The 13548-nt window shown below is 40.2% G+C and overlaps 1 protein-coding gene across 2 annotated transcripts in view; it reads left to right on the forward strand.

Annotated features, from left to right (window-relative positions):
• The window catches only part of TDRD7 (tudor domain containing 7), a 58581-nt gene that overhangs the window by 26130 nt on the left and 18903 nt on the right, over positions 1-13548 (forward strand). Inside the window, exons 7-11 of one of the 2 annotated variants that reach the window (XM_080668598.1) lie at positions 1193-1779; positions 5776-5962; positions 9325-9436; positions 11739-11941; positions 13338-13472. In XM_080668598.1, the coding sequence (XP_080524724.1) occupies positions 1193-1779; positions 5776-5962; positions 9325-9436; positions 11739-11941; positions 13338-13472 (1224 nt within the window). The remainder of the gene's footprint in view (positions 1-1192; positions 1780-5775; positions 5963-9324; positions 9437-11738; positions 11942-13337; positions 13473-13548) is intronic. The other variant, XM_080668599.1, reaches the window with a different exon arrangement.

A 13548-nucleotide genomic window follows, 5' to 3' on the forward strand; every position in this document is an offset into this window, starting at 1 on the left:
TTTTGACTTATTAAATCTCTTTGGTAGCAAGACAATACCTTCTTTACTTATACACATCTATGTTCTCTCTTCCTCAGCATTTTACTTTAAAAATGAAGTAAATATTCTTTACTATCAAGCTACTCACCCCGCATAGTTTCATATTCTATTCTTCTTAGGGAAGAGAGGACTTCTTGCAAGCTTGTATTATTGCCTTTGTGTCTGGAACACTCTCCTAAGGGCTTCAATCGCAGCTAAGGAATAGCTGAACGGGATCTGACAAAAAAGGAACATTTCATGTATACTGAATTTCATATAATTTTCACATCATGAAATTTTCACATCAATCAATTCTTTTGATTTTTTTCAACCATTTAAAATATAAAATTTATTCTTAGCTTATGGGTTTTGCAAAAACAAGGGATGAGCTGCATTGGGTTGGGGTCAGTAATTTTTGGTCTAGCAGTAAAAGGCTGTACATCAGTTTTTCTTTTCTTTCTTCTCTTATTATAGAGATGCCATCATGCAGGAATGTTATGCAGCTAGAATTAGAGATCGGATGACATACAAATGCCAGGCATTTTTATCTCATGTTTATTGGAGGGGTAATACTTCAGCTAACCTTGGACTGTGGTGCTTGTGGAAACAGTACCTTACCTCTGGAGCATCTTTTTCTAAATGATGGAAAGCTGAATGTGTCCTCAGGGTATTGCAGGAAGAGGAGAGACAGTACTTGTGTTTTATCTAAATATTTCCTAGCTTGCTTCCCAGTGGCTTATTTCTGACAGTTCTGACACCTCTTCATAGCTTCGTCCCACCTTGCATTCAGTCAGTTTTGTAAACTGTTGCTTTGGATTTGGCAGAGAGAACTGAATGAGAAATGCAGCATACAGGGCAGAACCACTCATGGTTTCCTAGGGTTATTGGAGGCCAGATACCTCCCAGGGAAATTCATGCTATTTTATTTCTGAAATGCGTCTCGTGGTGTTATTTGCAGGTAAAGGCAATGCATTAAAGTCTTCGTAGTTGAGTCAAATGTACACGTTTGTGTTCTCTTGATTCATTTTAAAACAGTGTTGCTCTTAAATTTGAAATGAATTACTGTGTTTTCAAATTGTTTATTGTTGCTCTTAAATTTGAAATGAATTACTGTGTTTTCAAATTGTTTATAGTCATTGAATTATCTGTCATTTGCTTTCTTTAAAAATTTCAGGTGGAAAAACCTTACAATGGTGGTCAAGACTTGCTTCTTTATCCAGCTAAGAGAAAGCAGCTTTTGAGAAGTGAACCGGACCCTGAAAAAGTGCCTCCATCTCCACTACCTGCTCCAAAACAAGTATCACCACTAAAAGGGTGTCCCACAGTCATGCCAGGAGACTTTAAAGAGAAAGTCGCAGAGTTGCTGGTGAAATACTCAAATGGTCTTTGGGCCAGTGCACTTCCAAAAGCATTTGAGGACACGTACAAAGTAAAATTCCCTGAGGATACCTTAAAAAATCTTGCCTTGCTTTCTGATGTATGCACCATAGACTACATTTCTGGAAATCGCAAGAAGGCCATTCTCTATGCTAAACTTCCACTGCCCTCTGACAAAACCCTGAAGGATGCAGGGCACGCACACGGCGATTATGCTTTCAAGTCCATGATTGAACAAGAATATTTGCAGATAGAAAAAAATGTTGTCAAAAGTGCCGATACCATTTTTGAGAATATAACGGTTCCTCCGTTAGTCATTCCAACGGAAGCATCCCCATCGGTATTGGTGGTTGAACTGAGCAACACAAATGAAGTGGTTATCAGGCAAGTTTTATTTTCTAAATTTTTAGGATCCTCGTGTACTGTTGTTACTTGCTTATTTTTCATGTGGGTGCTGGGATTTGAGGAATAATAATATAGTAGTTCTATATAATAATAATAATTTCTATAGAGGTATAATAAAGTATAATATATTCTTTATATCTTTCACATTTCTCTCAATACCAGAACTTTTTTGTTTGTATCTCTTAGGAGACATAATTTTTATTTCTTCTACATTGTGGTTATATAAGTACATTTGTCTTGCCCACTAGATGGTGAGCAACTTGAATTCAAAGGACTTAAAAAATTAATATCTATTTATTGACATTCCCCCTGCTTAAAGCAAATGATGCATAACTATCTCTGTCTAGCACAATTCCATAGCTAGACAGAGATGCTTGGCCTCAAACATGGTAAAAAAATTTAAGATCTACATATGTTCTAATATGTGTTAAATGTTCAAAATGTACAACTATTCTTGAGAGAAAGGATTACTAACAGTTTTAAAAATTGAAATGATAATATGGTATGAACTTGAAAAAAATTCTACGTTGAAAGCGTAATGCTAACTATGTCAAAAGTGATACCTAGTCCAGAGAAAAAGCAAGTCGCCCACCCGGTAGTTAATACTATTTCATCTGGGGCTCTGTGGCATTTCTTAAAAGTCCAAATAGCTAAGCACCACCTCCTAGTATAAAACATCAGATTAGACCTTGGACCCAAAGATGCTCTGATTTTTGAGGCTTTTGATATCATTGCCTGGGAGGGAGGAGTCATTACCTGAGTGGCTAATGATAACTGGAGATACAAAAAGCAGTCCAGCTCCAGGCACTTCACATGGAGTTTTGGAGAGAATATAGAATACATAAAAAATATTGAAAGACTATAATTTGAGGTTTCTGACTCAGGATAAAGAATGGGAACTGGGCCCTGGCCCGTCTGCTCAGTGGTTAAAGTGTTGGCCTGTGCACTGAAGGGGTTGCAGGTTTGCTTCCCAGCCCCCAGTAGGGACGCATGCGGGAGGCAACTAGTCAGTGTGTCTCTCTCACATTGATGTTTCTCTCTCTCATTCACCCCCTCCCCTCTCTTCCATTCTTGCCCTGAAAAAGCAATGGAAAAAAAATATATATCCTCAGGTGAGAATTAACAACAACAAAAAAGAATGGGAACTGGTGTAGCTGGATCTCTGGAGGTATCAGCCTTAGGCTGGATCAATCATGTGATTTCTGATGTTCTTACCAAAGGGTTGGCAGGAATCTGGGTCAGTTCTAGGACTTCTGTAGGGAGGTTGCAGTCTATTCTAGGATGACTCGGCCTGGGGCCTCAGGTTATGTAGATCCCTTTTGTGGCTGTGGCTGGACAAAGCAGAAGGCTGAAGCAGAACTGAACCTAGGCTTCTTCAACAAAATTGTCCTATGGTTTGGGCTGTTACTCCTCCAGAGAATCATAGCTGAGCTGGGAAGGCCCAAAGAAAGGACACAAAAAACAAAATCCTTCAATGAAAGAATAGATAAAAAAATTAAATAAACTAAGTCTGAATGGATAATGAAATGAGAATCAAGTATCTGGGATGCTCCAACTAGAAGAATGTACAGAGACTTTAGAGAAGTCCTGTTTTATGCAGGGATAGTAAATGTATAAAGTTTTTATTCTAAGATGTGGAATGGCCTGAAGAAATAAGTAGGTAGCCAAGAGTTATGGTTCCCATTTGGTTCACTCATAAATTAAGGTAAAGGAAAGATTTGAGAAACACATGACTAGCTTTTACTATTTGACATTATAAAAAAAAAAATCTAGATCTGCCTGTTTGGCAGTATCCTTTGGTATCTGTTACAATAGTCATTGGTGCCATAGTCAGAGGCCAAGCACACAGCACTAGATTGGATCAATCATGTGATTTCTGATGTCCTTACCAAAGGATTGGCAGGAATCTGGATCAGTTCTAGGACTTCTGTAGGGAGGTTGCAGTCTATTCCAGGATGACTCAGCCCAGGGTCCTCAGGTTATTTAGATCCCCTTTTCCAGTGTAAACTTGAATCCTGGAGTTAGCACTGCACATTTCAGCAGATGGGTAATGTCTGCCATGGGGTTGACCCTAGATCATTGGCATCCCCCAGTTGACCATAGATCATTGGCATCCCCCACTGTCCTGAAGACAGCAGATCCCAAATGGGCCGAGTCCTGTTATACACCCACATCTTCATTCAGGCAAGGCAGTAAGCTCTGGAAGCTAGACCTGTGACTCTTTAAAGGTCCGGAGAGGTGCTATCACAGAACTCTCAGGTCAAGTATGGGATATTGTCTCCGGTCTCAAAAATTAACTTTGTACTTATGGCATACCTAAATTGTCCTCCATACATTCTTTGCCCAATTGCTCAGGTAATTTGGGGACAATGTAAGACCTCATTCTTGCTACTAACCACTATCATTACCAACTGTAACATTATCCGCCTACTCCACCAAGCTGTGTAACCATCCTTTTCCACTGGTTGCTGCAGAATCTGCCTGCAGATCATACACGGCTTCTCACTACCTTCCTTCTCAACGGTAGGAGCCTGTGCGAGGTGAACAACTAAGCCCGAGGGCTCTGTTCAGGCCTCTCTCTGCCAGTGAGCTCCCAGGGCTGGAGCAGCGCTGCAGGGAGGCCATGTGAGACTCCAGTCCCAGGAAATGAGCACTTGGGTGGAATTTCAGGTCTCAAAGAGACTTCAGAGCCAGAGTGCAGCTGCATTTTAGGCAGTGCCTTCTTAAAGCTCAGTAAATGCAAAGTGTGACAGAGCTCTATAGCTGTCTCTGGAGTCAGTAGTATGTATGTAATAATTGGTTTTAAAATGGCCATTGCCTCAAAAGAAGCATTCTTTCCATATTGTGTATGATGTTTTAAAGCTCCCTCCCCCCCCCCGCCCCCCCCCCCGCCTCTCGTAATGAGTAGGATGACTGGGTATCTTCTGTTCTGGTGATAATTATAAGAATACATGAGAACCCTCTGAAAGGAATGGTATCTTAATGCTCAGTAGGAGCACTTGGACTCTAGGTAAGAGCTAGAACAATACAAAGAACAATGTACTTATGGCATATCACCATCTCCCTGGCCAGGTGATAGCCTAGCCTTCTAGCTGAAAAGCCTTCCTCATGTGGCTGACATCACCTGTTACAGGAGCCACCTTGATTCATCAGGTTTTGCATTCTGGAAGGAGGCCTTTGATGGAATTGTCTCTGAGGACTGAAGGGCAAAACTACAACAGCCTGTTTGTGGCAGAAAGGAAATAGTATGTTTTGGTAATATGAACTGGGACACGGTGACTACAGTTGTCAGCAGCAGAAAATTGTAGAAGGAAATAGGAACATCTCCTGAACACATACTTCTCAGGAAGCACACAATGTCAGGCATTTTGCTATAACATGTTACCCCTTCTAACGGTATCAGAACTCAACGTTTTGTTGTAATTTGTTCAGTAAGGTGGGGAGGGGTTGTCACGTGGTTGTGTTTAAAGCTTTGTTTTTCTGTACTAAAATTTCACTGGTTTTCAGAGCTTGGGCCTTGTTTAGACCCAGCCTTAGTTAAGGCAAAACTATCAACTAGATTCTCTTCCTGTAATCTGCAAAGCTCTCCAGCAGCCTTACTCAAAATCTCTGTCCATTCTTGCTGTCTGGTCTCCATTGGAGTCTCCATATTCCATGTCTTCCTCTTTTCCCTTCCCTGGAGTCTTCTCAGCCTATCCTCCTGAAGATGCCCCAACTACTGGATGTGCTCAAGCATTTTTTGCTCTGTTGTGTGGTATATTGGACCTTGTTCTTTTATGCATGAGTGCCACAATATTACATTTTCCTTTGTTAGATATAATTGTTTGCTAAATACATGTTCTTCTCCCTGTTGAAGTAAGCAAGTCTGAGACTGGAACCAAAGATGGAGGCAGGAAAACAGTTATATGAATGAATTCTTATAGTTTGCCTCCTCCTGTGTTGCTTCATTTGTGTTCTCCTCTTTAACTAATCCAGGTATGTGGGCAAAGACTACTCTGCTGCTCAGGAATTAATGGAAGATGAAATGAAGGAGTATTACAGTAAGACCCCGAGGATCACACCAGTCCAGACTGTGCATGTTGGGCAGTTGCTGGCCGTCCATGCTGAGGAGGATGCTTGGTTACGGGCCCAGATCACCTCGACAGAAGGGAACAGAATCAAGGCAAGCACTTGTTTACTTTGCCGTAGCATTCTGAAGACAAGCACATGAGTTTTCAAATAAAAATGCTGCTTCCGATAGTGTACCCTAAGGACACAATAAATAAACTGTTTTATTTTCTCCAGAGGTTGAAAAGATAATCTATAAAAGATTTTCACTGCCAGCTTTTAAGCCAGTGGTAGTTATATTATCTCAAAGTTTTAGTGAAAACAACCACAAAAAATTCTCCTCTGTGGAAGTGTCTGAAACCCATGATGTAATCAGGAAGAGCCCTTTATTCTCATTGCCTGGGAAAAAGAATAAATACTGATCACAGTTCTGTGGGCATCTGGTCAAGGTCAGTACTTCAAAGTGAGGGAAACAATACAGATCAGAGGAGATCACACCCTTCCTGTCCCCTCTTCTGCAATCTGCTGAGGACCCCAAATAGGACTTGGACATGCTCAGAGGCCTGCCTTCTCAGTCAGCTTTCACCAGTCTCTCCCCTCAGCAGGCTCTACGACTCCAAGACTTGGCGTATCTCTGGTGGTCAGCCTTTCCCCATTGCCTCCTCTTTCCCTCAGTGCAGAGACCGAGAACTAGAACTCTCTGGCCCTGAAAACACTGTTTTGTCTCGATTTTATAAGCACAGAAGCACACTTCTGTTTCTATGGTCTCTGTCCCATAATATAAAACCTGTTCCTAAAACTAATGTAATATTGTATGCTAACTGCAATGGACAAATAAATTAAAAATAAATAAAAACTGTTCCTTGTGCTAGTGTCAGCCCCTGGCAAATAATCCCCTTTGTGTCCCTAAGTGCAGATAGCTACTTTCTGAATTCGAGCTTCAGTTCATCAGGTACTCTCCTCTGAAACCCTACCTTCAAATATAGGGTCAGGAGGTCAGAAAGGGAGGCTGGCTGTTTCCTACCCAGTTTGTTCAATAGGAGATACCCTGACCACCCAGCCACTGTTTGCCATTCACAGAGCAATTTAGGAAATTCCTTAACCAAATCTACCAAGATAAAACTTTAAGCGATTTGATGACCTAACTTTGAAAATCTAAAAATTGGCTAGTTTCTAGTTTCTTAAAAGTAAAATCTTTACCATATGGACCTTAAGTATTTACACAGGAGGAAACATGGGTCCACAAAAAGGCTTGTATACACGTTTGTAGCAGTTTTATTATTAACAGTATTAATCTGGAAACAACCCAAATGTTCACCAACAGGTGAATATATAAATACATTGTAGTTTATCCATATAATGGCATATTACTCAACAATAAAAAGTCATGAACTGCTGAATAATTCTGTATTTAATAATATTAAATACAGAATTCTGTATTTAGTGAAGTTGAGGACAGGGAAAAGTTCATCTGTATGGTAGAACTCGGATTAGTGGTTGCCTGGGACAGGGGGTGGAGGGGGGTTAATTGCAAAGGAGAAAGAATTTGGAGCGGCAGATGGTCTGTTATCTTGATTGTGTGGTATCTACACTTGTCAAAACCCATCAAACTACACTTTAAATGGGCATTTTTAATTCAGTGTGAATTATACTCGGACGGAAATATAAGCAGGCTCCACGACTGGTGAGTATGAGAAACGGGAACATGAGGTTGGTGCCAGTCTGCCTGACCAGACCCGTATCTCGGGAGTCTGCTGCTTATTGCTCAGGTGGTGCTGTGAGTGAGATCTTTGGCCACTTGATGGTGCTAGAGAACCAGGAATGGACTGGTGCCTGGTAGCAGGATTCTGAGCCTGTTTGTGCTGATCCAGAGCATTAAAGAGAGAAATACTACAGTGTGGAGAGTCAAGCTGGGCAACCCATGGGCAAATGTTTCAGAGTCGTCAGCTGCCATACAAATATATGATATCATGATTTAGAAAAAAAGAAAAAGAAAACAAGCTCTAAACCTGACAGAACACTTTTGAAGATTTTAGAGCAGTTATTCTTCAGTCTGTTGGTGCTAGGAATATATTCTAAATTTCCCAGGAATCACGATCACATATTATATCCTACTGTCCGGTCATGTTAATCTCCAATGTGGGTCTGGGAAGAGCAGAATCCAAGTGGTAGGTGGTGGTAGCTATTAAAGGAAACAAAGCTGCCTGAATCCTGAGGCCTGTGGGAGGAAGAACAGGTGCTAAGTTGAGACTGGAGACATGGACCTGTGAGCTGAAATGGCAGGCTGCCTGCAGTAGGGCCCCTGCCAAGATCTAGGCCGAGGGAGCAGTGAGTCGATATGGACTCTGAGAGACGGTCTTCTCCAACAGGCCATGTACAGGCTCCACCGATCCAGTGCTCAGGTGGTCAGGGAAAGGCCTGCGTGGTCTCTGGCCTTATCTTCCTTAGATTCTCTGCTTGAAAGAAGTTCTGTTTTGTGTGTTTGGTACTGTAATCTAGGATCTAAGAAACTGTGAACATTAATTTGCTGCAGGAAGTAAAACTATTACTTAGTCTTTCTGTGCCCTGGGTTTTGCTTTATTTTGTTTTTGTAATAACAAGCAACTGCTTTAACTAGAGGAGCAGTCTCCCAGTCTCCCTCAGATTCTTATTTATCATTCTAAACCACAGCTTAATGTTTTCTCTCCAAAAAAGGGCTTTGCTTTTAGAGTCATTTTCAATGGAAGGTTCTGCTAATACTTTAAAAATACTATCCAGACTCTTAATGATCTGCCCTAATGGTGAGGAAGTGTCATGCAGATTTCTGCAAACACAGAGCTCTGTCCAGCAGATTTGGGGCCTTTTGCTGAGCTAGATGAAGGCCTAACCCAGCTTTATACCCAGAAAACAATAAAACAAGCAAGTGTTTGTTTTTACGTGTAGAATTCAGTGTCACCCAGCCATGGCATCGTTGTTGTCATTGACAGAAAGCATCTCAGTCCCTAGAAGCATAATAGCCGAGAGCAGCCATCCTGAATGCTGCTTTGGGGATTTAGAATCTGATAAATACCATTAGAGTGACTCGCTCTCTACGAACAAGTAGTGCTGCCTACGGATACAAATCCAAGAAGGAATAAGCATTATGATATTAATGAAAGGTGGGCAGTCGTGGCTGGCAGACCCAGATGGGTATGCTGCGGAGAAGTGGCAACAACAGAGCATCAGAGCTCAGCAGGCTTCCGTTTTCTCCCCGTTGGAAAGTGCAATAGAGGAGTGCGGCCTGGAAGTCGGGAGCCCTGGCTTCCCTGGTCGCAGCCCCAGCCTTTCTCTTCCAGGCTAAGCCAGGGGCACCTCTCCTGGCATTTCCCAGGCAGTGTGGCCCCACTTAAATGGTGATCATGGAATAAAATGGAACCAATTAAGTACATCAAGTGATTTTTTAAGAAGTGAGGATAAAGAATTTTACTTGAATCTAAACATTGTTTTTGTTATCATTAGGTATGCTATGTTGACTATGGATTTAGTGAAAATGTTGAAAAGAGCAAAGCATACAAATTGAACCCAAAGTTCTGTTCCCTCTCATTCCAAGCTACAAAGTGTAAGCTAGCAGGTAAGAGGAACTTTTTTGAAAGCTCTTTCCATTTTGATTACCATTGTACTTTGTGGTCAAATCCTAAAATGTGCTAAGTATCCCAAGGTGTTAAAATGTGTTATATTTGAAATGTATAAATAAAGTCATGTCTAATATCATCTTCATAAGATGTGATCATTATAAAAATATGTTTTTATTATATTTTTGTTATATAGAACATACATATTTTATTTTATTATAAATATGTCTGTTGGTCATCTTAAAGGGTTTTTTTTTTTTTTTAATCTAAATTTCCCACTAACAACTGCTGGAGGCCCTGCATCATGGAATTTGATCAGTTTAAATCATGTTGTTCAAACTGTTTTGAAGTGACTCCCAGCTTCATTCCTAGCGAGATGGACTCTGTGGATGCTGCTTACTACCAAGTAACACACCTTCGTGCGCCCAAGCATGAGTTTGGCTACAGGTCATGTGCAGTCTCTGGCAGTCACTGTTCTTTCCTTTCCTCCTCAAGGAAGCATAGAGGAATGCACGTGTGTGAGAGTGACATTGTAGGGATAACCTGGAAGTATATGAGGATACAGTGGCCATGTTAGTGATGAAGAAAGACATTGAAATATGTATGCATCATGCCAAAAGAGTCTGAGCTAAATTCAGAAAATGATCAAAATTCTTTCATGAGATTAGCCCTGTGAAGAAATATCTCCTTCCCAGGAAGAGTAAATCTTTGTGTCAGAGGAGCTGGGTTTGGCTCTATCTGTGGGATAAATCTAAAGTTATTTTAAAAGCCTGTTACAAACCTGTGGGAGTTAGTTTTGAACAGAACGTGTCAGCAGGACAAGATTGAGGATGCTGAAATGAAAGATCAATTGATAAGAACGATAAAGTCATATGTCTGGAGAACAGAACAAGAATGAGAGAAATGTTGCTCTGAGGGAGCCTGTGAGCTTTTGCTTATGGACCTAACGGGGATAAATATAGAAATAGACATTATAGTACCATTGGGGAGGTGAGAACTAGTTTTAATTAGTTTAATAGATTAACTTAAAGTTGTCATATATATGATACATGAAATTACAATTTTCAAAGAATTTAAAGAGTAATTAGACTAAAACAAAATTCCTCTATATCCGTATTATGATAAACACTATTGAATCTTTCTACAATAAGTCAGAAAGTTCTTTGATATCTTTAGGGTCATCATGGTATACTTAAAAGAAAGAAGGAAAGAAGAAAAGAATGAAGGAAGGGTGGTTGTCTAAATTTCCAATAAATGCATGTTCATCTTATAAGAAAGAAATAATTGTGTATATTTAATTAGAAAATGAAAAAAGTCAAGGATATACTTTTAGAAAGAACATTACAAATACATGATGGGCAGACATGATTGATAGCATTTTTTATGTATTAGATTTTTAAAAAATATATGTTTGTGTATAAGGTGAAGGTTACTTCTTCTAAGGTAGAAATTCTGATTCATGCCCAATTTTTCTTCTTGTTTTAAATTGCCTGCCTTAGTGTGAGCATTCAAAAAGGCATTCACATTATAATATACTAGAGGCTTGGTGCACGAAATTCGTGCACTGGGGGGGGTGTCCCTCAGCCCAGCCTGTACCCCCTCCAATCTGGGATCCTTTTCACAACCCAGGACTGCTGGCTTCTAACCACTCGCCTGCCTGCCTGCCTGATCACCCCCTAATCGCTCCCCTGCCAGCCCAATCAATGCCTAACTGCTTCCCTGCCGACCCAGTCACCCCCAACTGCCCTCCCCTGCTGGCCCAATCGCCCCCAACTGCCTTCCCCTGCTGGCCTGTTTGCCCCCAACTGCCCTCCACTGTCAGCCATTTTGTGGCTGCCACCTGGTGACAACATGGGGCGGCCATCTTGTGATGATGTGAGGGTGCGAGGGCCACCTAGGCTTTTATTAGTATAGATATTTTAAAACTTAAAGCTGGTTATTTAAGTGAGATTGTAAAACACAGCTTCCCCATAAAATTTAAGAATTTTGTAGTAGAGTCATAACTGTAATAAGTATCCAAAACAAACAGAATCCAGCTCGACAGTCATGGCTCAGTGGTTGAGCCTTGACCTATGAACCAGGAGGTCATGGTTCAATTCCCAGTCAGGGCACATGCCTGGGTTGCAGTGTGGGGCATGCAGGAGACAGCTGATCAATGATACTCTATTTTCATTGATGTTTCTTTCTCTCGCTTCCTTTCCCTTCCTCTCTGAAGTAAATAAATAAAACCCATAATCCATCTATCCATCTTAAAATGATTCTTCTAATTAAGTAGAAAGTAAAATATTCACTGTTTTTCAGGGTTGGAAGCTCTCAGTGATGATCCTGGTTTAGTGAAGGTGGTTGAATCTTTAACTTGTGGGAAGATCTTTGCAGTGGAAATTCTTGAAAAAGCTGATATTCCACTTGTTATTCTGTACGATACCTCAGGAGAAGATGATATCAATATCAATGCCACCTGCTTAAAGGCAATATGTGACAAGTCACTCGAGGTTCACCTTCAGGTACCACTGTGACCACTACTGTCATCTGTTACACTTATCACAGGAAAGGAAGTTATCAGAAAAGGATGTTGTAAATTTTAGGCTAACGCTAGATTCAGACAGATTACATACGTATTGAGAAAAAGGGGCAGAGGGGCTGGAAGTGAGGAACATGCCAAAACCGTAATGGTCATTATTAGGAATTGGATTTTTGTTTCATTTTCCAGTTTCTATAATAAGTATGTATTAACTTCATATGAAACTATTTTGCAAAGATAATAGGGGAGGATATTACAAAAGACAAGAAAATTAAATCAATGAAGATGTTTATTAAAGTACTAGAGGCCCGATGCATGAAATTCGTGCAAGAGTAGGCCTTCCTTCCCCTGGCTGCCAGCACCAGCTTCCCTCTGGCACCCGGAACCTAGGCTTCCCTCGTAGAAGGTCGTCCGGTCTAATTAGTATATTATACTTTTATTATTATAGAATTATAGATTAGCTTTAACATTTTAAAAATGTGAAGAACATGGATATCCACAAAGAATAAAACCTTTAAATAAATTATAAAATAAACAAAAATAAATAAATAAATTATAAAACAGCCACTGTAAAGAATGAGATGTTAAAAATGATCCTTTTAAAGGCTTCATGGCAATGTTGGGAAAATATTTGTTTTAATGAGTAGAACAACAGTGAATTATTTTTATATTATGATTTGACTAAAGATGGCTAAATTAAACCTCTACTATGATTAAACATTTTTTAAATTATAAAATTCTTGTGGCCTGTGGACACAAATTAGAAAGTAGGTGATAAAGGGATTGAGTTGGTGAGAGTTTTTTATTTCCATTTCTGTAATATTGCAAAAATATGTTTTACATAATAATTCTTTTTCTAAATTAATGGAGAGAAAATAAACTAAAGTGAAGGATATTCTCAGCTTTTCAGACAATGGAAAGTGTTAATAAGTTAATGTATGCAAAAAGTCTATTTTGTGCCTGATACAGATGATATCAGATATTCCTTTTGGAAAGAGTGGTACCTAAATTAGTTTTTACATTTAAGTTATGAATTTTATTCTATCCTATTTATCCTCCAACTTAGAAGATTTTTACATATGTGTTTATTGATTTCAGAGAGGAAGGCAGAGGGAGGGAGAGATAAAAACATCAATGATGAGAGAATCATTGATTGGCTGCCTCCTGAATGCCTCCTACTGGGGATTGAACCTGCAACCTGGGCACGTGCCCTTGACTGGAATCGAACCCGGGACCCTTCAGTCCGCAGGCCGATGCTCTATCCACTGAGCCAAAACAGCTGGAGCGAACTTAGAAGATTTTTAGATAGACACCCCTTAGGTAGGGAGGAACTGTACTCTATTCTCAAGCCTCCTTTGCATGTCCTTTGTTCGTTCCAGGTTGATGCCATGTACACAAATGTCAGAGTGACTAATATTTGCTCTGATGGCACACTCTACTGCCAGGTGCCTTGTAAGGGGCTGAACAAGCTCAATGACCTTCTGCATAAGATAGAGGATTACTTCCATTGTAAGGTATGTCAGAGCATCATCTACCTCTAAAGTTAGTCCTGAAATTGCAAATAAGAGTGGCCTCTACATTTATATACAT

The sequence above is a fragment of the Plecotus auritus genome (genome assembly GCF_963455305.1).
Source record: "Plecotus auritus genome assembly, chromosome: 5".
In the NCBI taxonomy this organism is placed as follows: Eukaryota; Metazoa; Chordata; class Mammalia; order Chiroptera; family Vespertilionidae; genus Plecotus; species Plecotus auritus.